The 27,618-nt window shown below is 39.4% G+C and overlaps 1 protein-coding gene across 1 annotated transcript in view; it reads right to left on the minus strand.

Moving 5' to 3' along the window:
• The window catches only part of LOC114648777 (cohesin subunit SA-2-like), a 152,512-nt gene that overhangs the window by 87,174 nt on the left and 37,720 nt on the right, over nucleotides 1-27,618 (minus strand). The window contains exons 9-10 of the mRNA XM_051924767.1: nucleotides 11,388-11,461; nucleotides 8,454-8,577 (exon numbers count right to left, since the gene is read on the minus strand). Of these exons, the coding sequence (XP_051780727.1) occupies nucleotides 8,454-8,577; nucleotides 11,388-11,461 (198 nt within the window). The remainder of the gene's footprint in view (nucleotides 1-8,453; nucleotides 8,578-11,387; nucleotides 11,462-27,618) is intronic.

Below are 27,618 nucleotides of genomic sequence, written 5' to 3' on the forward strand. Positions count from 1 at the left end.
GTTCCAGTTATGACCATTACGCGTATAATTTGAAATGAAAACTGCCTAACTTTTGTAAGTAAGCTGTAAGGAATGAGCCTGCCAAATTTCAGCCTTCCACCTACACGGGAAGTTGGAGAATTAGTGATGAGTGAGTGAGTGAGTGAGTGAGTGAGTGAGTGAGTGAGTCAGTCAGTCAGTCAGTCAGTCAGTGAGGGCTTTGCCTTTTATTATTATAGATTCTCAACTCAGATAGCTCCCTTTCTATTAGCAACATTTACAGAAGCTAGAGAAAATAAAATTCTACCTCAAATGTTTCGCTAAGCATTAATTACTGTCTTTCCTGAACAAATTAAGCACTTATTAAAATGTGCATCGTACAGACCAATCTCACTTCTGAATAACGATGTTAAGATACTTTCCAAAGTCCTAGCTAGGAGGATGGAGAAAGTGCTGGCTTCAGTAATATCATAAGACCAAACTAGATTTATTAAAGCCAAACACTTAACTTCCAATCTTCAATGCCTGTTTAATGTAATATATTCACCAACAAAGTCAAACACCCCAGAGATATCATTATCATTGGATGCAAATAAAGTATTTGACATGGTTGAATGGAACTACCATTTCACTACATTGGAGAAACTTGGGTTTGGCCCGAACATTTGTGCATGGATCAAGTTACTGTATACCAATCCAGAAGCTTTCAGTTTGTATTATGGTATCAGAATCAATTTGAATAATAGTGTGCTCTCCCCATATATTCTCAAGCATACAATATTAGATTGGATACCTTCCCTTTTATCATCGCAGATCAGTTTAAACACCTAGGGGTAAACATCACAATATAAAGTTCTTTATCAACAAAATTTTGCCTTCCGTATGGAAAAAATTAAGCAAGACTTGCATAGATGGTCAACCCTTCATCTCACTTTAGCTAGAAGAATTAACATTGTTAAGATGAATATCCATCCAAAGATTCTTTTTTTATTTCAAAACATTACAATATACATCAATAGATAATTTTTTTTTTTAAGAAATTAGACTCAACCATAACCTCATTTATTTGGAAGTCAAAACATCCACATAACCAAAGGGCGACCCTACAGAGACCTAAGGTGGAAGGTGGAATGGCTCTACCTAACTTTCAATTTTATTACTGGGTAGCAAACAAACACTAAAAACCTGGACATGGACAGAAATAGACGAAAATACACAGGCTTGGTCCGCAATAGATATAAAATCCTGCAGCACTTCTTTATATTCCCTGCTTTGTACCCCTATAAATACAAGTTATCACCAATATACTAACAACCCAATTGTGCTTCACTCAATAAGAATATGAAACCAATGTAGGAAGTATTTTAAGATAGAGAAGCTTTTGTCTGTGGCACCTCTGCACGAGAACCACCTTTTCCCACCCTTTCAAACATACTTAGTTTTTAATGTCTGGAAAACATTCGGGATTAAATCACTTAGAGATCTGTAAATAGACAACATTTTTGCATCCTACGATCAATTTCACTTCAAATTTAAACTTACCAGCAATACATTTCTTTCACTGCCTTCAAATTCGAAACTTTGTTAAACAGAACCTGCCCAATTTTTCTCATCTCCCACCTACCTCTATACCAGAAGAAAATATTGCTCAGTCTTGAGGACTCAGACAGCATTTCTGCAATACAGTAATCCCTCACTTATCGCGGGAGATGGGTTCCAAGGCCGACCGCGATAACTGAATTTCCGCGAAGTAGGGACACCATATTTATTTAATTATTTAACGTGTATTTGGACGTTTTTAAACCCTCCCTGTATTGTTTACAACCCACCCTTTACTCTATTAATAACAGGGACAACTGCTAAGCAATATGAAATCGGTAGATAAGTTTACACTTACTGTATAGCGAAGTACACGTAGCAGCTTGTAGGTGGTCATGAAGTCGTCGACCTTGTTGCAAAGATTCCTAAAGCAGATTCCATCCAGACTACTGCCTTATCACGTCCACTTGCAACTCTGGTTAAAGGACACTGCGGCCGTAGATCTTATATGCTTTTCCTCCTTTTTAAATAAAAAGCATCGTGGACTCATTGATGCTGTAATGGTGTCCTGCAGCGGTGTAGCTGTTCCCTTCCTTCAACATATCCAAAACTTTTACCTTTTCTGCAATCATTTGCATCTTCTGTTGGCGCTTGGACACGGCCCCTGAAGCAATAGCACGTTAATGCTGAATGAGTGAGATGAGACTTCCTGGTTAATGCAGCGCTCCGTCGCTGAGCCAATCAGCAGCACACAGGAACTTAACTGCGTGCTCTGATTGGGTAGCTTCTCAGCCATCCGCCAATAGCATCTCTTGTATGAAATCAACTGGGCAAACCAACTTAGGAAGCAAGTACCAGAAGTAAAAAGACCTATTGTCTGCAGAAACCCGCGAAGCAGAGAAAAATCCGCGTTATATATTTAGATATGCTTACATATAAAATCCGCGAAGTCGTGAATCCGCGAAAAGTGAACCGCAAAGTAGCGAGGGATTACTGTATATAAAACTATTTTACAGTCCCTCCCTTTCAAAGATCCAAGAGAAAAGTGGTAAAAGGATCTCTTAATATTTCAGAAAAAGAGTGGAAAGTAGCAATGCACAGAATTCACTCAAGCTCCATATACGCAAAGCATAGAATTATTCAACTTAAAATTATACTGTATATTGAGAACATCTCTCTCATTTAAAATAGTCCAAAATGTTTCCAGGGCAAGATCTAACCTGCGAATGCTGCAATCAATCTCCGGCCTCAGTGGGTCACATGTTTTGGGCCTGTACCAAATTAACATCATTTTGAACCAAAATCTTTAAATGCCTTTCAGACAGCTTAGATGTCACAATCCCTCCTATTCCACTAACACCTCTGTTTGGTGTACTTCCAGACGGGCTTAAAGTGGAAAAGAACAAACAAACTGTAATTGCCTTTACTACACTATTGGCATGTAGACTTATCTTGCTCAATTGGAAGAATCCTAACTCACCTATTCTGTCAGTGGGTAACCGATGTTATATACGATTTGAAACTGGAAAAAATCAAATTTGCACTTAGATGATCTAATCAATAACATTTTAGAATAAGCATTTAAATTGAGGAAGCAGGTTCTCTCCCTTTTTACTCCATTTATCTCTAATAATTTATTTTACCGATTCATTTGTCTTTACTAGCGAAGTTTTACACTGCTGGCCTAGCTCTGTTTCTCAGGGGTGGGGGTGGATATGTTTCAAACCTTTTTCTTTTTGTAAAACTCGAGTTATGTGTACGGAGTGTTATTTGATTTTAAAAAATACAATAAAATACAAAAAATAAAATAAAACCTATTAAGTAAAACTTTTCTTTTTTTGTCATGCAGTGAAACCTCAAGTTTCAATTCTGCTCTGTTTCCAAAAACAATTGGTGTTAATTGATTTTTAGAAAATACAGTACAGTATAAAGTATAGGGTAATATTCAGAGTTATTTGGGAACTTAATCTCTTTTGAAAATGGAAATGTATCATTTTTCCTTATTTTTTCATCAGAGAGACATATCCTCTTTATTATATATGTTTGTATCAATGGTTCATATCCAAAAATAACAGTGATAATAGAACGAATTTACATGTACTGTATTAGTAGAGTACTGTACATAAAATACAGTATATGTTGTCATATTTGCAGACGACACTAAAATTGGAAGGATGGCAGACACTGAGGAGGAAGCAAAACAATTATTAAAAGACGTGAATACCCTTCAGAACTGGGCAGACACCTGTAAAATGCAGTTGAATATAGAAAAGTGGACAACGTATACACGTGGACAAAACGAACATCAATTCTAAATACAAGATGGGAGACATTGTCATATAGGAAGTAACCTCCGTAAAGGATTTTAAGGCTATTTGTTGACTCAACATTATAATCTACTAAGCAATGCACAGAAACAATTAAAAAGGCAAATAAAATGCATACCAAATATCAAAAATAAAGGTTGTATCATAAAAACTGTTGAATTTAAGTCAAGGGACGTTAGGCTCAAACTATATGATGCACTAGTAATATCACATCTGGACTACTGTGCAGTTCTGCTCACCATGGTGTAAGAGCGACATACTGTAGCAGCTATTGAAGCTATGCAGAGGAGAGCAACCAAGTGAATCAATCCCAGGACTTAAGGAGAATTAAATTGTTTAGTCCCAAGCAGAAGAGACTGTGGGGACCTAATGCAGGTATTTAAAATCCTCAAAGACATTGATAAATTAGATCCAGCAACATTCCCACGGCTTGGGGGGGAAAATCACATACTTGAGGACATCAGTGGAAATTAAGAGGAAGTGCATTTAAAACTGAAGCCACAAAGCACTTCTTTACACAAAGAGCTGTGGGACTCTGGAACAAACTACCAAGCCATGTAGTTGAAGCAGAAACCTTGACAACCATTAAGAAAATTTTGGATGAGATAGTGGAGCACCTTGGCACTAGAATGGGCTTGATGGCCTGAATATGTCACCTATCATATGCAAAATGTCTTACATTTTAAATGCATTTTACAATGTCAATCACAAAACAATGGAGGCCAAATAAGCTTGTGATGGCTAAAATAACTTTTATAGATAGCACATTTGAACTCAATTGATAATACAAATTGCATTTTTTTACATTGTTAGTTGAGGGCTGTAGACAGTTTATGGTAAACTGTAATTCATATTTCTTAAAGAGGAATGGTCATATTTGTTTGTGTTTCAATAACTAAAAGTACTCTTTATGTGAGTGCCTTGGGGAAAGAGAAAAAAAAATTTTAAAAAAAATAAATCACAGCATGAAACAATGCACTAGGGATTCCCGGACATTTTTCATTCCCGCATTCCCGGGAATGAAACTGCTGTAATTCCCAGGAAAACGGGAACGGACAAGCTCGCATATATAGCATGTAAAAATCGATCAAGAAATAACAGTTATAGTTGAAAATAATTAAGGTGGCGCCATTGCTGCAGCTTGCACTTCATCAGACAACAGCTTTGAACAGCAACTTGAAATTGCAATGCGTCAGTCTGTTGCATCCGCATTATGTGTGCCAAGAAACTGGCGGTGTTTCAGAGCAACAGCAAGCATGGTCGTTGTTTAGAACGAGTGTATCAGTATCTGATGATCGCGCCGCCTACTTCAGTGGAGGCAGAGAGTGCTTTCTCAGTGGCTGGCATACTACCACTGCGCCACCTGTCAGGACGTTGTGCTTTCTACGCTCTTATTACCGCAACTAAAGATAAATGTACTTGTATGACAGCATGAACTGCTTGTAGATAAGGTTAGTCTTTTATTTGTGTCAACTAATTGCAGTAGCTTTATTAAAAATAAGTGTCGGTCGTTCTAAAACTGTTCATGTGAGATGCCCATGGATTCCCAGGAATGAAATGCAGGATTCCCAAATTCCCAGGAATGGATAAACCTGTCCAGGAATGGATTCCCTACAATGCACCCATTTTCTTATAAATAGCCAGAAAAGATTGTTTTGGCGATGTGAAAGTGTCAGGGGTATGAACTATGCCATTCATGTTAAAAAAAAAAAAAAAAATGTGACTGTTCCCTTTTAAAATACCACCCAATGGGGAGGTAAAAATCTGTTGAGCTCAAGGTAAAATCGCTGGTTGTAATGGTCTTGATTGATAGCATGTCATAATGTGCTTTGCTGATAAATGATGTCAGTAAAACACTGAATCATTAAAAGTAGCACTTAGGGAGCTCCTTTGTTTTCTTCCTTTGCACTTTATGAGATTAGGAAGATCATTTAATTTACCTGGTACAACTTCAATCAACAAACATGAGACTTTTTTAAAGAGGTTTGTGCAAATTGCTGTTGCAACAGGTTTTCATTTACACATGTGTGAGTATGTGTTTCAATAAATCATACTGATTATCTGCTTTGCCATCAGGAGCGGCAACTGGATGTGAAAAAGAGGAAAATATATGAGACACACAGGACATAATAACCTCTGTCAATGCTAATCTGAAACAGTAAATTAACCAGTAATTGAAGTCACATATAATGTTTCTCTGTTTTAAGGCAGAAAATGTGCCAATTCCTTATAAAATTAGTTTTTCAAATTTCATAAATTTGTGCAGTGTGCTCTATTTGAGATATCATAAAATTCAACTTTTCCAACAAATTACTTTGAAGAATGAGCATATCCAATTTCAAAGAAAGTAGTCTACAAGGAGTAAAGTTTTTTCACGGCAAATGACACATGATGATGATGACGATGATGAGAGCAGGTGCTTTTCATATTTTGTGTATTGGTTTGTACGCTCTCCCAATATTGGGATGTTCCTCTCACATCGCAAAGTGCAGGTTATATAAATAATCAACTCTATCATGGCCCAGTGCGAGAAGTAAATTTTGGAGGACAATTTAAAAGTAACGAATACCCAATTTGCATAATAAATATGTAATTTATTTTTAACTCAATCCTGAAAATGACTCCCTCAGATGATAGTTTCTGTCCTGATCTACTGGCACTTGCCAGCTTAAATATCCAACTACATCTCTCCAAATATAATTATATTAACGTAATTCTGATCAGAAACTATAGTAAACTTAAATATTTTAAAATTGGGAGTTCATTAGTGAGAAAAAGTCCAAAGTTATTTAGCTATTAGAAATAAGAATTAGTATTAAAGGACATTTTATTGTAGAGTGCAATAATTTTGTAAAGGTGTAAAGGTTCAGTAAAAATAAATGCATCATTTACATATTGTTAAACACTGCATTTAATATACGACTGATATTATATGAATTGCTGTTTTTGCATTTGAAAATGTTTTATAAACATATTGTGATAGTATGCCAGCACTGATTTTCTATAATTTGTCATCAGGTTTGTGCTAATTTTAGCAAATATAGTCCATTACCATATAACCCATTACTAAACTGGAGTTCAGTTCAGATATACTGCGCATTTTTGGTTATTTCCTATTACTAATTGTCGACTTCTTACCAGCTTCTACATTCTCTTAGATGCAAGATCGCACAGAAACACTGCATCACAATTTAAAATAAAATAAAAAATTTTTTTTAAATTTCAGGGGCGGCACGGTGGCGCAGTGGGTAGCGCTGCTGCCTCCCAGTTAGGAGACCTGGGTTCACTTCCCGGGTCCTCCCTGTGTGGAGTTTGATGTTCTCCTCGTGTCTGCGTGGGTTTCCTCCGGGTACTCTGGTTTCCTCCCACAGTCCAAAGACATGCAGGTTAGGTGCACTGGCGATTCTAAATTGTCCCTAGTGTGTGCTTGGTGTGTGGGTGTGTGTGTGCGTGCCCTGCGGTGGGCTGGCGCCCTGCCTGAGGTTTGTTTCCTGCCTTGCGCCCTGTGTTGCCTGGGACTGGCTCCAGCAGACCCCCTTGACCCTGTAGTTAGGATATAGTGGGTTGGATAATGGATGGATGGAAAAATTTTCAGACAAATATGGTACTTTTCAAATGTTCCACCACAAGTCTGGAAACTGTTTCCAGGATCACAAAGTAAAAAATGTTTCATGTTTAACATTATTTTACGGAGGAAAAAGCTTGAAAACATTAACTTCATCCAGCACTGGGAAAAAAAAAACTTCAGCATGGACTATAGCAGTGATGGATTGATAATAATGTGTATTTGTACAGCACCTTTCTCAAACCAAGGACACTTTAAAAAATACTTAAAAACCTACAAAGAGGAAGGAGTTCAAATTGACAAAAAGCATCACAACCTTCACAATTATAAGAACATTGTTTTAACAACTATGACAAGGTAGGGAGTACCATCGCTATTCAAATATTAACATACACTTTCTTAAAAAAAGAATGTATATTCTGGTGTTTATGGCTCAAATATACATAAGGGTATAAAGCAAATTACTAAAAAGACTGAAACATGATTATTTTAACCATTCTAAGTTTTGTTCATTTGTGACTCTGGATACATTAAGAGTATATATCATTAAACATTTTTATATTTAGCAGTGCAATGTAACGCTAGTCAAGAGCTTGTTAAACCTGAACTTAAAAAATACAACCCTGTAAAAAACAAACTGCATTACTTTAGCAAAGAGAAATGTGATATTCAGAGGCAGTTAGAGGATCAGACTTAACCAATGTATGGTAATTTTCATATTAAAACTATTTTGAATTACTAACTTTTATTCCGTTTTTGAAAACAAGAAAACAGACACTGTGCTAATGATTCTGCTTCAATTATTTGGAATTGCAGTTAATACAGGGAGAAAAAACAACTTTTTATTTGTTCTGTTAAATGGTGGTTTGTGATAAAAACTTATAGCCACAGAGGGCCCCAGGACAACCAGTGCATTATAGGAGTAGTTAACTTTAGAAAGTTGAACAAGGGGGATTAGGCCATAATGTTATTTGATTTCCTCAAAAATGGGAGAGAGAGAGAAAAAAAAAAAAGTGATGATGCTTTTTAGATTTCATAGCTACCTTGTCATTCAGGCACCAACCTAGATACTTAAGATGGCCATCCGTAAGAAAGCCATCACTATCCAGCTTCATCCATACTCCAATCTCCTGCATGCACAAAGCTCGGATTGCTGGAATAGAGTCTCTGCAGGGAACATTTAAAATATCAAAATATTACACAAAAATAGCATCAATCATCAAGAAATATTATTTATCCATATATATCCCACTGTCCACATTAATATTAAACATGACAGAAAGATCAAAATTTAGACAAACCTTTTCATAACAGGTTTGACCAATAAAAGGACACCTTTCCTTTACCCAGGCTTTTCTAGTACTTGACATAGAAAACCTTCACGCAAAATGTTAAACTTTTACTATTTTATGTCAACATAAATCATGTTTCCTCTGAATAAGGATATTAATTTAATAGTTTATCTTTAGTATTATTATGTCAAGATGCTTGCAAAATCAACATTATCTCACTTTAGTTCTTACAAATTAGTGAGTAAGGGTTAGATGTGAAGGACAAATGTACGAGAGTTCTCTCATAAAACTACTCAATTACTAAACACAAAATTATCTGAAATATGCAAATTACACAGCTCTTACAAAATCAGGTGATTTATGAAAATTATGCAATACCATAAAATCTGAATAGTATATACTTAATTATCCATGTGATTAAGCAGTTAGATTTTTGCTAAAGATGCAGTTTTCAGGTTATCAAATTGTCTACACTTATCATTGTGTTAATTCATTGGACAGAGTGACATAAAACACTGGGTGGGTCACTGTGCTAATGTACAATTTCTTATTTAATAATGGTTAACTAGGTTTTCTCCATAAAACCACAATTATGACTCTAACCAATACAGAGTCAAACAAGTAAACTAATTATAATGCATTAACCTCCACAATAATCAGTAAATACAATGGTAGGAATTACATACTGCTATTAAGATAGGGCATGGTACCCAGGTAAGGAAGATTAGCAAACTATAATAAATTCACATCAAGCTTAGATTATTTAAAGATGTATGCTTTAGTTAATCACATTAACTTACTCAGTCATTTTTATATGTATATTATGAACACAGTATTATATGACAATTACTAAGCATTAGCAATGTGCATTTTCTTGACTGCAGAGTAAACGTCAAATCAAAAATTTATAGGAGTTAACCTTTTAGTGTGTTGAGCATCATAATACAGTAGGCCTGGTATTAAAGCCATAAATATCTATTTGTCTACATCTAGTGAACCATAAACAAGTTCTTTATTCCTTAGCCTTGCCATGACAACACTGTTTTTCTCATATTAAGTCTTAGCACCAGGTTAGATGGTGCAACTTGAATTTAATTACTCTGGTTTAAAACATGATAGTAATTACTTATTTAAAAAAATAAATACATAAATAAACCAGCTGTGGTAGAAGAATAAAAATCAACACTGCCCACATTATTTGTGTGAAGTGTGATCCGTGATGTGGTGCCAATTTTTAATAGTTATGCCCAGTGTAGGTGCAGGCTCTAGGCAGGTGTGAGAATGTGCAAATGCTTTTTCGCTCCACAGTTGGCAGAGGCAAGCAGATCAATCAGGAGCCTCCAAGCTGCCGTGGAGGTAGTGGCTCCTCATACCTGCACCCAATTGGCTAATAGTTTTAAAAAGAGCTTGCACAGATCAGGAAGGAAGGAAGAAATTTGTCAGAAGAGAAATGGCTTCAGAGGTTTAAAAAAAAAAAAAAAAAAAAAGCCTGAAGAGCAGTCTCAGGCAGGACGATCCCCCCTAGGGAGGAAAGGCAGCACGATCAGGGGCTCCACAAAGGAGCGTAGGTTTTGGCATTCTAGGGACAGGTTTACCCGACTGATCATTTGTGTGGAGTGGGGTGAGTATGGCGGAAGAGGTCCCCCAGGATCTGGGATACAACTGTGGGTGCATGAAGGATGACGGGAGTACCACCGACCTTGGACGGTCTGGGTGGAGTGGTTTGGGGTCAGCCAAGATGGGGGTCAGGTGATGAACGTGGTTGGTGAGCCAGGGAGACGAGTAGAAGTAGGTGGGCTGGGACCATCCTGTACTAAAAATAACATTAAGGATCCAAGAACTGTTTTTAACCTCTGGTTTTAATGGATTTATCTATTGTAACTTTTTATTCACCATAAACACCTTTATTTTATTGGATTATTTATTATGGATATTGAAGCACTGCACTTTGCACACTGTTTTGGACATGGTTTTTATTAAAAGCATGTTTGTACTTTTTCACCATCTTCCTGCTTAGTGTGTCCTCATTTGCCTGGCTCATCTTGGTTACGGTACTGATGATACGGTTTCAAGAAGTGGAGCTGGACTGTACTGTCACAATTTGTATGGCATTATACATCTTTGCTTGGGTCTACACTGCTGTCAAAATATTCTTCAAAGATGCTGTATGAAAAGTTCAACATTTTTTTTAAAAACACAGATAAACTGAACTGCATTGGCTTAGGGTAACGGGCCAGTTTATTTAACTGTGAAAAGACTAACTAGACTGAAAGAGCCATGATCCTTTCTAAAATTACTTCTCTTAACATTAGATATATTATTTTTTTTAATTTTGAGTTGAATTATTTAAAAATTTTTGTACACATTCCCCTAATCAAATTCAGTTCTCTTCAGCATACAGTATGTGTGTTAAGTTTTTGAAACCAAGTTATTTTTTTTCCTCACCTACACAGTCTGGACTTGTAGGGGGATTCATCTTTTAACAGGAAGAGATTCAGATCAAATTCTATGCTAATTTTAGGGTAGGCTCTAAAACAAGTAAAATTGATACACTTCTAATGATATTTTTATGCATTGACCTTCAACAATATAGCAATTTAAAAGAAAATGATATATAACGAATAAGAACTGTGACTACTAAGAATACTGACAGTTGTCCATCTTGGCACCCACTATAATACCTACCTGTAACGGTGTACAAAGACTCCTTTAAATAAACTGTTTATCATGTCCTTCATATCCTCCTGCTTCTGTAACAGCTATAAAGGGGAGAGAAAAAAAAAAAAAAAAAAAAAAAAAAAAAAAAAACCTTACAATACAAGTCATCCATCTAACGATACTTAAGATTTCACAAGACGTGGATGTTGAAGCTTTTTGTACTAGATGTCATACTCAGATCCTGCTGGGTTAAAATGGCTGCAGTTTTTTTTTTTCTTCACTAGTTTTTATTAATTGTTAATCAATTCCAACACTGTTGTTAAGAGTATCATTCTTTTACCTTTTAATTTTGATTAACTGGTTTAGGATTCAGAACAACTCACTGTTTTTTCTTTAACTGTCAGACAACAAATAATAGGTGAAGAATAGGCAAAAAGATCACCAGTTAACTCTGGGATCTATAACTCAGTTCCTGACGGCTATCATTTTTACTGCAACCAGTTTCTGAATTAAAAGCCATTTTCACTCCTAATGAAGATTATTTAATTCAGTGGCTTGTTTGTGATTTCATTCCATCACCCATTTACAAAACCTTTGATGTTCTTTTTCTGCGAGTACCATGCAAATGTTTTATGGAGAACAGTGGATCAAAATTAGTCAGACCTTCACTTTTATTCGTTTGAAATATTTTATTGAAACAGGTACTGTATGAAGGAAATGCAGTTAAAAGTGGGATCAAGTTAGCCGATCATCTGGATTCTGAATTTAAGAAATTCAGAATTAATACAAAAATAACTCTATTCCATTACCAGCAGCAACTGGTTATTAATTAAGAACACAGCTGGAAATAAAGTGTGCTCTTCAGGACCAGTTTGTTACCTGCGTACTAGAAAATAATAACTTTTAACTTTTTAAAAGAAAAAGAAATTTTATCTGTGGCTCAGAGTACTGCAAGTCGGTTTCAGTCAAGGTAATTGGATTCATATATGTATTTGAACTAACTGAATGAAAAAATTAAAAATATAAAATGTTTAATAATGTTTGTTTTTATTTTTTACAATAAAGATACAGCACACTTATTATAAAATTGTCTTTCAATACAATAAATTGCTGATACTTAAATATTTATTAAACAAAATTTAACTACAAAACACCCTTTCTTTTTGTTCAAAATAAATGTTATTTCTTAAAAACCAGCAATTGGGGTGTCTCATTGTTGGGGAAAGTATTGCAACATAAAATGCACATACTTAAAGAAACCGCAGTGCAAGCACTTGCTTTTCAGCGTATATTCCTAATCAATATAATGAACCATTATGTTCAGGCATACGTCCATAAATCACCACTTGTTTCAGATACATTTTAGTTTTAGTCTGACATTTCTAATAAAGTAAAGGCAACATAACTTCAGAAGAATAATTGCAGGAGGGAATGACTTCTCCTGCCAAGTGTTGATAATTTTTTTAAAACCTTTGCTGCATGCAGTTTTAACCGCTGCCATGTCTTTTGGTAAGAAAAACACAAGAACTACTGTTATCTGATTTTGCTTTGGATAGCCTACTGAATATAGACTTGCTTTAACATAAACATCATTATCTATGTCATGGACCTAACGAAACTTGGTGGTACTTGCTTAGCTTACATGTACTCTGGACACTGGAATACGTGGTTAAACTTTAAATAGTTAAATAAATGTTTACATGCAGTGGTTTAACAGTTTACACAGAATCCTAAAAATGCAATTCTCCAGTCCACTCTCACTTAGTGAATGTGTCTTTTTTTTTGTTATTTATGCAATTAAACTAGGTGGGTATTGGCAGATTTTATAGGCAGTTATTTAAGCAAGTCAGAGAGAAAGGCAGACTTACTTACATAGCTATGAAGAACCTTTTATCAGTTTCAGGTTGATAGGAGATTTAGTAAGTTAGCATTATAGGACAGAGTTGCCTTGCCCTCCATTCTTATGAATGGCAATCAAGGTTTCTTATACCTGCAAACCAGAGCCACAGCGCCCAGCTTCACTGACATTTACCTTCAGTCAAAGTGCAATTTTTATGTGAAAATGAGCCTCTTTTTGGAAAGCAACTCCTGGGTTTCTATTGGTAAGATTATATCCCCTATAGTTGAATGACACTGGTGTAATATCCTGGGTGAGAGAAGTCTGCCCCTCCTTTAACCGCCACCTTATCGTGGTGGAGGGGTTTGCGTGTCCCAATGATCCTAGGAGCTCTGTTGTCCGGGGCTTTATGCCCCTGGTAGGGCCACCCAAGGCAAACTGGTCCTAGGTGAGGGATGAGACAAAGAGCGGTTCAAACCTTCTATGATGAATGAAAACTTTGGACGCCGTTTTCCCTTGCCCGGACGCGGGTCACCGGGGCCCCACTCTGGAGCCAGGCCTGGAGGTGGGGCTCGATGGCGAGCGCCTGGTGGCCGGGCCTGCACCCATGGGGCTCAGCCGGGCACAGCCCGAAGAGGCAACGTGGGTCCCCCTTCCCATGGGCTCACCACCTATGGGAGGGGCCAAGGAGGTCGGGTGCAGTGTGAGTTGGGTGGTGGCCGAAGGCGGGGACCTTGACGGTCCGATCCTCGGCTACAGAAGCTGGCTCTTGGGACGTGGAATGTCACCTCTCTGAAGGAAAAGGAGCCCGAGCTAGTGTGCGAAGTTGAGAGGTTCCGGCTAGATATAGTCAGACTCACCTCGACGCACAGCTTGGACTCTGGAACCAATCTCCTTGAGAGGGGCTGGACTCTGTACCACTCTGGAGTTGCCCCCGGTGAGAGGCGCCGAGCGGGTGTGGGTATACTTATTGCCCCCCGACTTGGAGCCTGTACATTGGGGTTTACCCCGGTGGACGAGAGGGTAGCCTCCCTTCGCCTTCGGGTGGGGGGACGGGTCCTAACTGTTGTTTGTGCGTATGCACCGAACAGCAGTTCGGAGTACCCACCCTTTTTGGAGTCCCTGGAGGGGGTGCTAGAGGGCATACCTTCTGGGGACTCCCTCATTCTGCTGGGAGACTTCAATGCTCACGTGGGCAATGACAGTGAGACCTGGAAGGGCGTGATTGGGAGGAATGGCCCCCCCGATCTAAACCCGAGCGGTGTTTTGTTATTGGACTTCTGTGCTCGTCACGGATTGTCCATAACGAACACCATGTTCAAGCATAGGGGTGTTCATATGTGCACTTGGCACCAGGACACCCTAGGCCTGAGTTCGATGATCGACTTTGTGGTCGTGTCGTCTGACTTGCGGCCACATGTCTTGGACACTCGGGTGAAGAGAGGGGCGGAGCTGTCAACTGATCACCACCTGGTGGTGAGTTGGCTTCGATGGTGGGGGAGGATGCCGGTCAGGCGTGGTAGGCCCAAACGTGTTGTGAGGGTCTGCTGGGAACGTCTGGCAGAGCCCCCTGTCAGAAGTAGCTTCAACTCCCACCTCCGGCAGAACTTCGACCATGTCCCGAGGGAGGTGGGGGACATCGAGTCCGAATGGGCCATGTTCCGTGCCTCTATTGTTGAGGCGGCTGACCGGAGCTGTGGCCGTAAGGTGGTTGGTGCCTGTCGTGGCGGCAATCCCCGAACCCGTTGGTGGACACCGGTGGTGAAGGATGCCGTCAAGCTGAAGAAGGAGTCCTACAGGACCCTTTTGTCCTGTGGGACCCTGGAGGCAGCTGATAGGTACCGGCAGGCCAAGCGGAATGCGGCTTTGGTGGTTGCTGAGGCAAAAACTTGGGCGTGGGAGGAGTTTGGGGAGGCCATGGAGAACGACCTTTGGACGGCTTCGAGGAGATTCTGGTCCACCATCCGGCGTCTCAGGAAGGGGAAGCAGTGCAGTGTCAACACTGTATATGGTGGGGATGGTGCGCTGCTGACCTCGACTCGGGACGTTGTGGGTCGGTGGGGGGAGTACTTCGAAGACCTCCTCAATCCCATTAACATGCCTTCCAATGAGGAAGCAGAGCCTGGGGACTCAGAGGTGGGCTCCCCCATCTCTGGGACTGAGGTCACCGAGGTGGTCAAAAAACTCCTTGGTGGCAGGGCCCCGGGGGTGGATGAGATACGCCCGGAGTTCCTCAAGGCTCTGGATGTTGTAGGACTGTCTTGGTTGACACGCCTCTGCAACATCGCATGGACATCAGGGACAGTGCCTCTGGATTGGCAGACTGGGGTGGTGGTCCCCCTCTTTAAGAAGGGGGACCGGAGGGTGTGTTCCAACTACAGAGGGATCACACTCCTCAGCCTCCCTGGAAAAGTTTATTCAGGGGTCCTGAGGAGGAGGGTCCGTCGGATAGTCGAGCCTCGGATTCAGGAGGAACAGTGTGGTTTTCGTCCTGGTCGCGGAACAGTGGACCAGCTCTATACCCTTAGCAGGGTCCTGGAGGGTGCATGGGAGTTTGCCCAACCAGTCTACATGTGTTTTGTGGACTTGGAAAAGGCATTCGACCGTGTCCCTCGGGGAATCCTGTGGGGGGTACTCCGAGAGTATGGGGTACCGGCCCCCCTGATAAGGGCTGTTCGGTCCCTGTACGATCGGTGCCAGAGCTTGGTCCGCATTGCCGGCAGTAAGTCGAACCCGTTTCCAGTGAGAGTTGGACTCCGCCAGGGCTGCCCTTTGTCACCGATTCTGTTCATAACTTTTATGGACAGAATTTCTAGGCGCAGCCAGGGCGTTGAGGGGGTCCGGTTTGGTGGGCTCAGGATTGGGTCACTACTTTTTGCAGATGATGTTGTCCTGTTTGCTTCATCAGGCCGTGATCTTCAGCTCTCTCTGGATCGGTTCGCAGCCGAGTGTGAAGCGGCTGGAATGAGAATCAGCACCTCCAAATCCGAGACCATGGTCCTCAGCCGGAAAAGGGTGGAGTGCCATCTCAGGGTTGGTAGCGAGATCCTGCTTCAAGTGGAGGAGTTCAAGTATCTCGGGATCTTGTTCACGAGTGAGGGAAGAATGGAGCGTGAGATCGACAGGCGGATCGGTGCGGCATCCGCAGTAATGCGGGCACTGCATTGGTCTGTCGTGGTGAAAAAGGAGCTGAGCCGCAAGGCGAAGCTCTCAATTTACCAGTCAATCTATGTTCCTACCCTCACCTATGGTCATGAACTATGGGTAGTGACCGAAAGAACGAGATCGCGAATACAAGCGGCTGAAATGAGTTTCCTCTGCAGGGTGTCTGGGCTTTCCCTTAAAGATAGGGTGAGAAGCTCAGTCATCCGGGAGGGGCTCAGAGTAGAGCCGCTGCTCCTCCGCATCGAGAGGAGTCAGATGAGGTGGCTCGGGCATCTGATCAGGATGCCTCCTGGACGCCTCCCTGGTGAGGTGTTCCGGGCACGTCCAACCGGGAGGAGGCCCCGGGGAAGACCCAGGACACGCTGGAGGGACTATGTCTCTCGACTGGCCTGGGAACGCCTTGGGATTCTCCCGGAAGAGCTAGAAGAAGTGGCCGGGGAGAGGGAAGTCTGGGCATCTCTGCTCAAGCTGCTGCCCCCGCGACCCGACCTCGGATAAGCGGGAGACAATGGATGGATGGATGGAGAGAAGTCTGAATTTTGTACCATTTACCACTCTAGTATATGAGCAAAATGATCATAGTGCAACATTTGCCAACACTGGCAAAAAAAAGCATAAAGCCTACTTTTCACATCTTCTCTACTGCTGGAACCATATTGTCTATGGCAGTGTTTCCCAAACTCAATCCTGGGGAACCCTGGGGCTGCAGATTTTTGTTCCAACCAACTTCTGTTTTCAACTGGAGTCCTGGCTTAATTAAGTGAGCTACTATTTCGTACGTTTTTCTGTGTTTTGGGTTCAATGAAGAAATTATTAAAGTGTGTTAATACATTTTAATAAAAATTAAGCAATTACATGTTAATAGTAAAAGTAAAAAAAAAAAAAAAAACTGGATCTGAGACTGAAGACAGTTGCACCCTTTTATCATTTAGTGTGGTTCGTGTGGATGTCTGCCTTACCTGTTTTTAATTGTCACTATTAGAATACAATGAATGGAGACGACTACACAGAATAAGAGAAAAATAATAGGTTAAACAGTTAAAGCTATAGCAAAACACAGACATATTTCTAAATGTACTGTAATTTAAACATCATACTGCTGTGCTTTCCTGAATGCAGAATAAGAGAAGAGGAAAAAAAGACCAGCTAACTAATGAGATCAATAATTACCAATTATTATAAACAATATTGTTTGTTTACTTGCAACAAACATGTTTTGGGTGGCTATAATTATGTTCAAACAGCAGAGAAAGTAAAGGTTGATTTGTCAAATATATAACAAACAGAATAAATGTCTAGTGTTTCACAGGCATATTACAATATATCACACTACGATTCTCTTACATTTAGTGTTTCTAATTATAGCTGAAGGGGTGTTTGTAAAGACAAGTGTGGAATTGTGATGGTTTGTCATCTTTCATTATAATTTTTTTCTTTTTGTAATTTTATATGGCAACATTATACAATAAAAAGTTTGCATTTAAGACAGCTTCAATGAGTGGGATGCGTTTTGGCACTGTCCTGCCATTTTTGTCTTCTAGACCCATTTAAGTTTCTCAGTTGGTAATAGCTACATGCACTGTGGATTAAAAGAGGCAACCAGTATATGAATCACTGGTTAATTATTAATCTGCACAGCATTTTCTTCACTTGTGACAAAAAATTCCTGTGGCTAAGTTGTACCATTAGGGAAAGGTCTCATCTAAATTATCAATGCATTTTTCTAAGAGCAGGATGGACCGATTCTATTATCAGTTAAACATTTTTCAAAACAAGCAATGAAATAACAAGGGACGATTTACACTGTATAGAGAATTACAACAACAAAGAAAATATCACAAAGGAAATGTCAATAGGCATAGACTAGTATTTCAAATATTTCAAAACAATACTTACCTTTCAAAAATAGTAATAAATTTGAACTGGTACTATATTTTTATTTTTACATATAAGAAAAAAACAATAGTGTAAAATTAAAATACATAATAATGTAAATTCTAATCCAATGTTTAAATGCAAAAGTAAAAAAAAAAGAGTAACATGTTTAAAATTTCTTGCCTCATTGCTAGAAGTGTCAAAAACAAAACAAGTGAGTTGGAGTTGTATTAAGCGGAGCATAATTCTGATTTTAAACCAATAACAGAAACCTGGCTAAATAAAAAAAGATGGGGATGAGTACAACATAAAGGGATACGCATTTTTTAGGGAGGGCAAAGAGAACATAAAAGGAGGTGGGATTGTGGAAGAGGCCTAATTTTAGAACTGTTATAAAAGGCTAAATGCAGACAGTAATTTCAATGCACATCATTTTAGGAATATTAAAAAGGCAAGATTACAGGGGGATAGAATAGTCGTGGGGGACTTTAACTACCCAAATATTAATTGGGATAAGCTTGCAAATACCAGGGTACAAGAGAAGGAGTTTTTAGAAGTAGTCAATGACTGTTTTTTAAAATATTTTATTAAACACAGTGCGTTAAAGCACCAATACGGGGAGAAGCCTGTATTTTGCAATAATCAGGACAGAACTGAGGGTGTAGAGGTGACGATTGAACCACTAAGGTCAAATGTATAATACAATTCTATGTGTTTTGAAAGAGCACTGATGCAAGGACGAAAACTGTTAAGTTTAACTTTCGTTGGGCAAATATTGAACAGATGCTTCAAAGTCTAAGGAGGATAGACTGGAATAACCTTTCAAGTGTGGAGACAATCGAGGAGCAGTGGAACAGGTTTAAACATGTTTTACATATAATACAGGATATGTACACATCTAAATTTGGAACTAGTAGGAAATTTAAAAAAAAAAAAAAAAAAAACACTGCAGTGGGTTAATCAAGAGTTGAAAAAAAAGCTGCAAAGAAAAAAAACAAAAAAAAAACAGCTGTATAAGGTGTACAAAACTAATAACTCCAATGTGAATCGTAGGGTGTATGAGAACATTAGGGCAACTATTAAGAAGGATATTAATGAAGCTAAAGGGCAGTTAGAAAGGAATATAGCAGATAAGGCGAAAGATGACCAAAACAGATTCTTTCAGTATTTTAGTACTAAAACAACAATCAAGGAGGTGGTGAAGTGCATCAGGAATAGTAAAGGGGAATTGAAATAAAAATACAGAAAATGAAACCGCAGATGCTATAAACTTGCATTTTTCAGAAACTTTCCAAGATAACATCCCAGCGGTAAAAGGGATTACTAAAGAGACTATTTGTGGAAGGAGATGTGCTGCTTAGATTAAATAGGCTGAAATCAAACAAATCACCAGGGGCATCATGTATAATATACTCCCATTTCCACTCTCAAATATCGATGTATAAAACCTAAACTTGATGTAAAGCCACACACATTTTCATACTAGCTAAATGCTTGGCATACGCAAGTTCTCCGCTCAGCGTCAAAGCAATGTTTTTGTTCCAATGTGGATTCCCTTTCTTTTTTAGATCCATATCCCTGATGCAGTTTTATCAAATACACTGCAATTAACAGCATATTTTTTTATTAGTTTAAGGCATCTGATTGTAATTAACCTGTAACAATATAATGGTCCACGGAATGGCCAAATTATTCAAAACACCATAGCTGCTTTAGCGTTGTTCCTCTCAATGCACCACTCAGTATATTTATCCCACTGTATCTGAGTGTTGATCAGATTTATGCATCTGGACTTTTTTGTGCATGCGCACATTTCCACTTTTGTCCTTACGCCATGTTTTAGTGTGAAATCTACGCACGGCGTTATGCATGAGGCACCAGGACCGGATAAAATTTATCCTTGAATTCTTAAGGAATTATTAAAGGAAAGATTGAGCAACACATGTCAAGACCAGAAGCCTCTTGTATAAACGGTGCGTACAATACAATTTATTTTTTTTATAGCCCAAAATCACACAAGAAGTGCTGCAATGGGCTTTAAACAGGCCCTGCCTCTTGACAGCCCCCCAGCCTTGACTCTGTAAGAAGACAATGAAAAACTCCCAAAAAAACCCTTGTAGGGAAAAAAAATGGAAGAAACCTTGGGAAATGCAGTTCAAAAAGAGACCCCTTTCCAGGTAGGTGGGGCGTGCAGTGGGTGTCAAAAAGAAGGGGGTCAATACAATACAAAGAACAGAAAAAATCCTCAATACAGTACAAAAATAAAAATTTTAAAAGTACGGAGCAGAATTTAACAGTAGATGATATCACATAATATGATTTGGATTTGTTTAGAGTCCTGGAGACCTCAACGATCAAGCTGCCTCCCCCATTTGGCCATTCCAAAGTTGATACAGCGTTGGGCCAGCCAATCCAATGAAAGGACACCTCTACCCCACGATTCCCGTGATCCTCCATCAGGGATGACTTTACCTTAGGCAGGAAAAACAACTTGGCAGGTGGGCCATGGCACCAAGTGCCACATTTGAGTACCGAGAAGAGAAACAGAATACGTGAAGGCCGGCATCTTGAGATCTTAATGTGCCCTCTGGTTTGTAAGTCATGATAAGTTCAGACAAGTAAGCCGGAGCTTGGCCATTTAATGCTTTATATGTGAAAAGGAGGATTTTCAAATCTGTCCTAAACTTAACCGGGAGCCAGTGTAAGGCTTTAAGAACTAGTTATGTGTTCATATTTTCTTGTTCTTGTAATAATTCTTGAAGCAGCATTTTGGATTAACTGGAGGCTGAATAAAGAACAGTTTGAACATCCAGTGAACACCACATTGCAGTAGTCAATCCTACTAGAAATAAATGCATGAATTAATTTCTCAGAATCCTATTTATTTAGAAAGCGCCTTAATTTCCCAACATTTTTAAGATGGAAGAAACATGATTTGGACAACTTTGTAATATGCGCTTTAAATGACATGCTAGAGTCAAAGATAACTTCTAGATTCAGTAAAATGAATGGTGATTCCAACTGAGTTAAATGACGACAAAATATTGTTGTGATCAGCGTCATTCCTTCCAACAATTAACATCTGTTTAATCTGTGTTTAAAGACAAGTAGTTCTCATTCATCCACTCCTTTAATTCACTAACACAACTAATTAAAGACAACATCGGAGAAACTTCATTTGATCTAAATGAAACGTATAACTGGGTGTCATCTGCAAATGTTGTGTACGCCCGTTTCCACACTCACATTGCGATGTATAAAAACTAAAAGCCACGCACATTTTCATGCCAGCTCAAACCCTGGTGTACGCAAGTTCTTCACTCGGTTTTGCTAACTGGCGGCACCCAGCGTCAAAGCAGTGCTTTTGTTCCTGTGTGGTTTCCCTTTCTTATTAGATCCACATCCCTGACGTGGCTTTATCAAATACACTTAAATTAACCGCATATTGTTTATTAGTTTAAGGCATCGGATTGTAATTAACCTGTTACAATATAATACTCCACGGAATGGCCAAACTATTCCAAATACCATAGCTGCTTTAGTGCTGTTACTCTCAATGCACCACTCAGAGTTTTTATACCACTGTATCAGAGTGTGGAATCACAGCTATACAGCAGCTGATCGGAAAGAGAATTATCGGTATACAGCATCAAGCACATGCTGACTCAGTCATGCGAACAATCTATTTGAACTGTTCCTATACAGCAAACACTTCAGAGCCTCTTCTGTAGGGACCTCGCTGTTCAGAAACAATTTCATCAACTTTCAAGAATTATAAAATGCACTCAATCAGTCCATCAAGCGCTCCTTATAGAAATGTTTGTACCTATAAGTTCAATTACCTCACTGTAAACATGTGATAGTTATAATATTACACAACCTGAGCTGCTTTATAAAAGTACGTATTTAGATATAATGACAATATAATTTTTAAGATGAAATGCAGCAAAATATGTTTATTACATTATACAGAAAAAAATGTAACATCATTTAAATAATCTATATTGTTAATAATTTAATATGTGAGGACACAGTGTAGCAGCACTAGCAATGAGCTGGCGCCCCATTCAGGGATTGCTCCTGCCTCGCGCTGTATTCTTGCAGGGACTGGTGCAACACTGTAGTACATGTTTAATTATTCTATCTATCCAAAGAAATTTCAATGTTCCTTAAAAGTTTTGAAGAATCGGTGTTCTGAACTTAGATGACTTGACATCTATTATAGAGCTGACTGTGTGGCAATTGGGTACTTGGAGAAAGAAAAAGGAGGACAGGAACGGGGGGTTAGTAAGTTTGAAATACAGTACTGCTGCAATAAATTGTTTCATCGAAGGTCACGCACTGCGCGGCAAGCATCTTGCGTGAGGCAGTCTCTGGATAGGGCGCCAGCTCGTCGCTATCACTGCGCCACCGTAATCCCAAGTTTAATAACATGCTTTAACTCCTATCATCATGAAAATGATATCAAGTATACATCTCAGTATTTTAATTATTCAGAGAGCTGTAATATCACAAATGTAATGGATTCTGTGTGGTTGTGAACGGCACAGGCAGGAGCAATCTCTAGACGTGGCGCCAGCTCATCACCATTACTGCACCACCGTGTTCCCATGTTTAATAAAATGCTTTAATTCCTATCATCATGAAAATTATATCACTGTAATATCACGAATGTAATGGACTCTGTGTCCTGTCGGAGGAAGAGAAAGCCTGTTTAAGAAGCACGTAGTGATTCACACACATAGAAGAACCCATATAATACAAAGCATTTAATGTGCTACTTTAGTTACAATGGTATTCGAGAAACTAGTAAATTAAACGATTTTAATATGAAGTTTATGACGTTCTACTTTAATGACAAATTAACTACATGATTAAAGTGGAAATCTTTAGATTAATGTTGACATTTCAAGCTTTTTTTCCCCCCACTGTTTGCCTATTTTTTTTTCTTTTCTCTGTACCCTAATAAGCTCCCATATGATACTCGGACGGTGGGCTACAACTCGCCTTTTCAGGGCGACTTTGATATCGGACAACTTCTTTTTTATTTTGGATACAGTGCGACTTTGTGAACTTGAACTTTCGAGTTTCTCCAACGCTCTATGTCAGTCGATCAACTTCCTTTTGTTGTTTATACCACTGTTTAAACCAATAAATAGTACATTTTTCCTTCCCTACACTTGGAATTTGCTGAGATTCTTCTATTTTCCCCCATGCTTTTGCCATTGTCTTTTCACAGAAAAGCTGAGCTTAAGGGTTATTTATGTTGATTTGCATATTCAAATAGGCATATTTCTGGGAGGAGACTTGGTGTGACGACAGGCGCGTGCACATGCGTTACTTTTCACACTGACCGGGATTTATGGAGTGGAAGAACGTGGAAGTTGGCATACGTACAGATTTATGTATCTGGATTTTTTTATGCATACGCACATTTCCGCTTTTGTCCGTATGCCATGTTTTAGTGTGAATTCTACGCATGCCATTATGTAAGAGACCCCAGGAGCTTTGCTGAACAGTCAACATGCTGGAATTCTATGAAGAAGCAACACAAGGATATTATCAAATTGGAGCATATAGTATTATTTAACTTAACTTTCAGAAAGCATTTGAAAAGGTGTTACATGAGAGGCTGGGCATCAACACTAAAAGAAGTAGGAGTTAAGGGTGTTGTGTGTATATGAGTGCAAAATTGGCTATGACACAGGAAGCAGAAGGTTATGGTACAAGTAATCCTATCAGAATTAAGGATATTAGGGAGGCTAAAAGAGTTGGAGAAGAATATAGCAGATAAGGCAAAAGATGACCCCAAGAGATTCTTTCAGTATTTCAGTAGTAAAAGAACAGTCAAGGAGGAAGTAAAGAGCATCAGGAACAGTAAAGGGGAATTAAAAGATAGACAGTGAAATAGCAGACGGTGTAAACTTGCATTTTTCTGGCCTTAACAAGTAAGGAAGTGGATAACCTCCCAGAAGTTAATGGGACTACTAAGGAGGTTCTGAGTGACTCAGAAATTGTAGAGGGAGAAGTACTGCTTAGATTAAATAGACTGAAATCAAACAAATCACCAGGACCAGATAATATTTTCCCTAGAATTTGTAAGGAGATTAGCAAGTATATATACTGCTCAAAAAAAATTAAAGGAACACTTTTTATTCAGAGTATAGCATCAAGTCAATGAAACTTCTGGGATATTGATCTGGTCAATTAAGTAGCAGAGGGGGATGTCAATCAGTTTCAGTTGCTTTGTTGTTAATGAAATTAACAACAGGTGCACAACAGGGGCAACAATGAGACAACCCCCAAAACAGGAATGGTTTAACAGGTGGAGACAACTGACATTTTTCCCTCCTCATCTTTTCTGACCGTTTTTTCACTAGTTTTGCATTTGGCTACAGTTAGTGTCACTACTGGTAGCATGAGGCGATACCTAGACCCTACAGAGGTTGCACAGGTAGTCCAACAACTCCAGGATGGCACATCAATACCTGCCATTGGCCAGAAGGTTTGCTGTGTCTCCCAGCACAGTCTTAAGGGCATGGAGGAGATTCCAGGAAACAGACAGTTACTCTAGGAGAGCTGGACAGAGCCGTAGAAGATCCTTAACCCTTCAGCAGGACCGGTAATGTGCTTCTTTGGGCAAGGAGGAACAGGATGAGCACTGCCACAGCCCTACAAAATGGCCACCAGCAGGCCACTGGTGTGAATGTCTCTGACCAAACAATCAGAAACAGACTTCATGAGGGTGGCCTGAGGGCCCAACGTCCTCTAGAGGGCCCTGTGCTCACTGCCCGGCACCGTGGAGCTCGATTGGCATTTGCCATTTAATACCAGAATTGGCAGGTCCACCTCTGGCTTTTCACAGATGAGAGCAGGTTCTCCCTGAGCACATGTGACAGACGTGAAAAGTTCTAGAGAAGCCGTGGAGAATGTTATACTGCCTGTAACATCGTTCAGCATGACCGGTTTGGTGGAGGGTCAGTGATGGTCTGGGGAGGCATATCCATAGAGGAATGCACAGACTTCTACAGGCTAGACAACAGCACCTTGATTGCCATTACGTATTGGGATGAAATCCTTGGACCCAGTGTCAGACCCTATGCTGGTGCAGTGGGTCCTGGGTTCCTCCTGGTGCATGATGCACGGCCTGATGTGGCGAGAGTATGCAGGCAGTTCCCAGAAGATGAAGGAATTGATACCATGGCATGGCGCCCACGCTCACTGACCAAAATCCCATAGAACACCTTTGGGACATTATGTTTAATCAAATTCTTCCATGGGAACTGGGAATACAATGAGGACTGATTGAGGTCATTGATGTTAGGTAGAATGCCTAGAGGGGGCTGGGCGGTTTTGTGGCCTGGAACTCCTGCAGAATTTTTTTTTTTTTTCTCCAGCCGTCTGGAGTTTTTTTTGTTTTTTTCTGTCCTCCCTGGCCATCGGACCTTACTTTTATACTATGTTAATTAGTGTTCCCTAATTTTAATTCTTATTTATTTTGTCTTTATAATGCACTGGTGATGCCTCATCTGGAGTACTGTGTGCAGTTTTGATGTCCAGGCTACAAAAAGGACATGGCAGCACTAGAAATGGTCCGGAGAAGAGCAACTAGGCTGATTGCAGGGCTAGTGGGGATGATTTACGAAGAAAGATTAAAAGAGCTGAGCCTTTTCAGTTTAACAAAAAATATTACGAGGTAACATGATTGAAGTGTTTAAAATTACGAAGGGACTTTGTACAGTGGATCAAGATTTACTTTAAAATGAGTTCATCAAGAACACAGGAACAGAGTTGGAAACTTGTTTAAGGTAAATTTCACACAAACAGTTTTTCTTTACACAGTGAACCATAGACACTTGGAATAAGCTACCCAGTAGTGTGCAAGGCAGTAAGACTTCAGGGACTTTCTAAACTTTTTTTTTTTTAAAAGAAGAATTTAGTGGCGAACTTTGTTGAACTGAATGGCCTGTTTCTCGTTTAGATTGTTCTAATTGGCTGATATTAAGAATGGTGTTCCACAGGGGTCAGTACTAGGGATACAGCTATTTTTAAATATATTCCTATCCAAATCATTTACGTATAAGTAACAAGCTGGTTACGTCTGCAAATGAAACCAAGCCAGGTGGATTAGAAGATAATCGCACATCTGTTGAATCAGTAAGGTGGGATTTGGACAGCATACAGGCTTGGGCAGATTTGTGGCAGATGAAATGTAATGCAAGTAAATATCACGTATTACACGTAGGAAGTAAAAATATTATAAGTTTGACTACGCAATTCTAAAGTACGCCTTACGAGATGGATTTAGGAGTCGTATTGGACTTGACACTGTCAATTTCCAGATAGTGTTCAGAAGCCATTAAGAAGGCTAATAGAATGTTAGGTTATATGGCTCCCCGATATGTAGTGTATAAGTCCTAGGAGGTCATGCTGAAGCTTTATTATAGAATGGCGATGCCTTATCTGGAGAACTGTGTACGGTCCTGGGGCCTCATGCATAACAGCGTGCGTAGAATTCGTGCTATAACATGATGTAAGCACAAAAGCGAAAATGTACTTACGCACAAAAAAATCCGGATGCAGGAATCTGTGCGTTCGCCAACTTCCACGTTCTTCCGCTCCATAAATCCCGGTCAGCGTGAAAAGTAACGCACGGGCGCGCGCCTGCTGTCCCACCCCAACTCCTCCCAGAATTACGCCTCTTTGAATATGCAGATGAATATAAATAGCCCTTAAGCTCAGCCTTCTGTGAAAAGACAATGGGAAAAGCACGGGGTAAAATAGAAGAATTTAAGTGAATACCAAGTGGAGGCAAAGAAAAATGAACTATTTGTTGGTTTAAACAGTGGTATAATCAACAAAAGGAAGTTGATCAAGTGACAGTGTCAGAGAAACTCGAAAGCTCAAGTTCACAAAGTCGCACAGTGCCCGAAATAAAAAAAGAAGTTGCTCACATATCAAAGTCGCTGTGAAAAGGCGAGTCATAGCCCACCGTCTGAGTGTCATATGAAAGCTTATTAGGGTACAGACAAAAAAATAGGCATACAGTGGGGGGAAAAAAGCTTGAAATGTCAACTTTAATCTCGAAACTTCCACTTTAATCACATAGTTTATTTTGCCATTAAAGTAGAACATCATAAACTTCATCTTAAAATCGTTTAATTTACTAGTTTCTCAAATCCCATCGTAACTAAAGTAGCACGTTAAATGCTTTGTTCTGTATTTGATCTTCTATGTGCTCTGTGTGTGTGAATCACTACCTTCTTCTTAAACGGGCTTTCTCTTTCTCCCTCAGGACACAGAATCCATTACATTCGTGATATTACAGCTCTCTGAATAATTAAAATAATGAGATGTATACGGGATATCTTTTTCACAATG

This window comes from Erpetoichthys calabaricus, chromosome 3 (genome assembly GCF_900747795.2).
Source record: "Erpetoichthys calabaricus chromosome 3, fErpCal1.3, whole genome shotgun sequence".
Taxonomy (NCBI): Eukaryota; Metazoa; Chordata; class Cladistia; order Polypteriformes; family Polypteridae; genus Erpetoichthys; species Erpetoichthys calabaricus.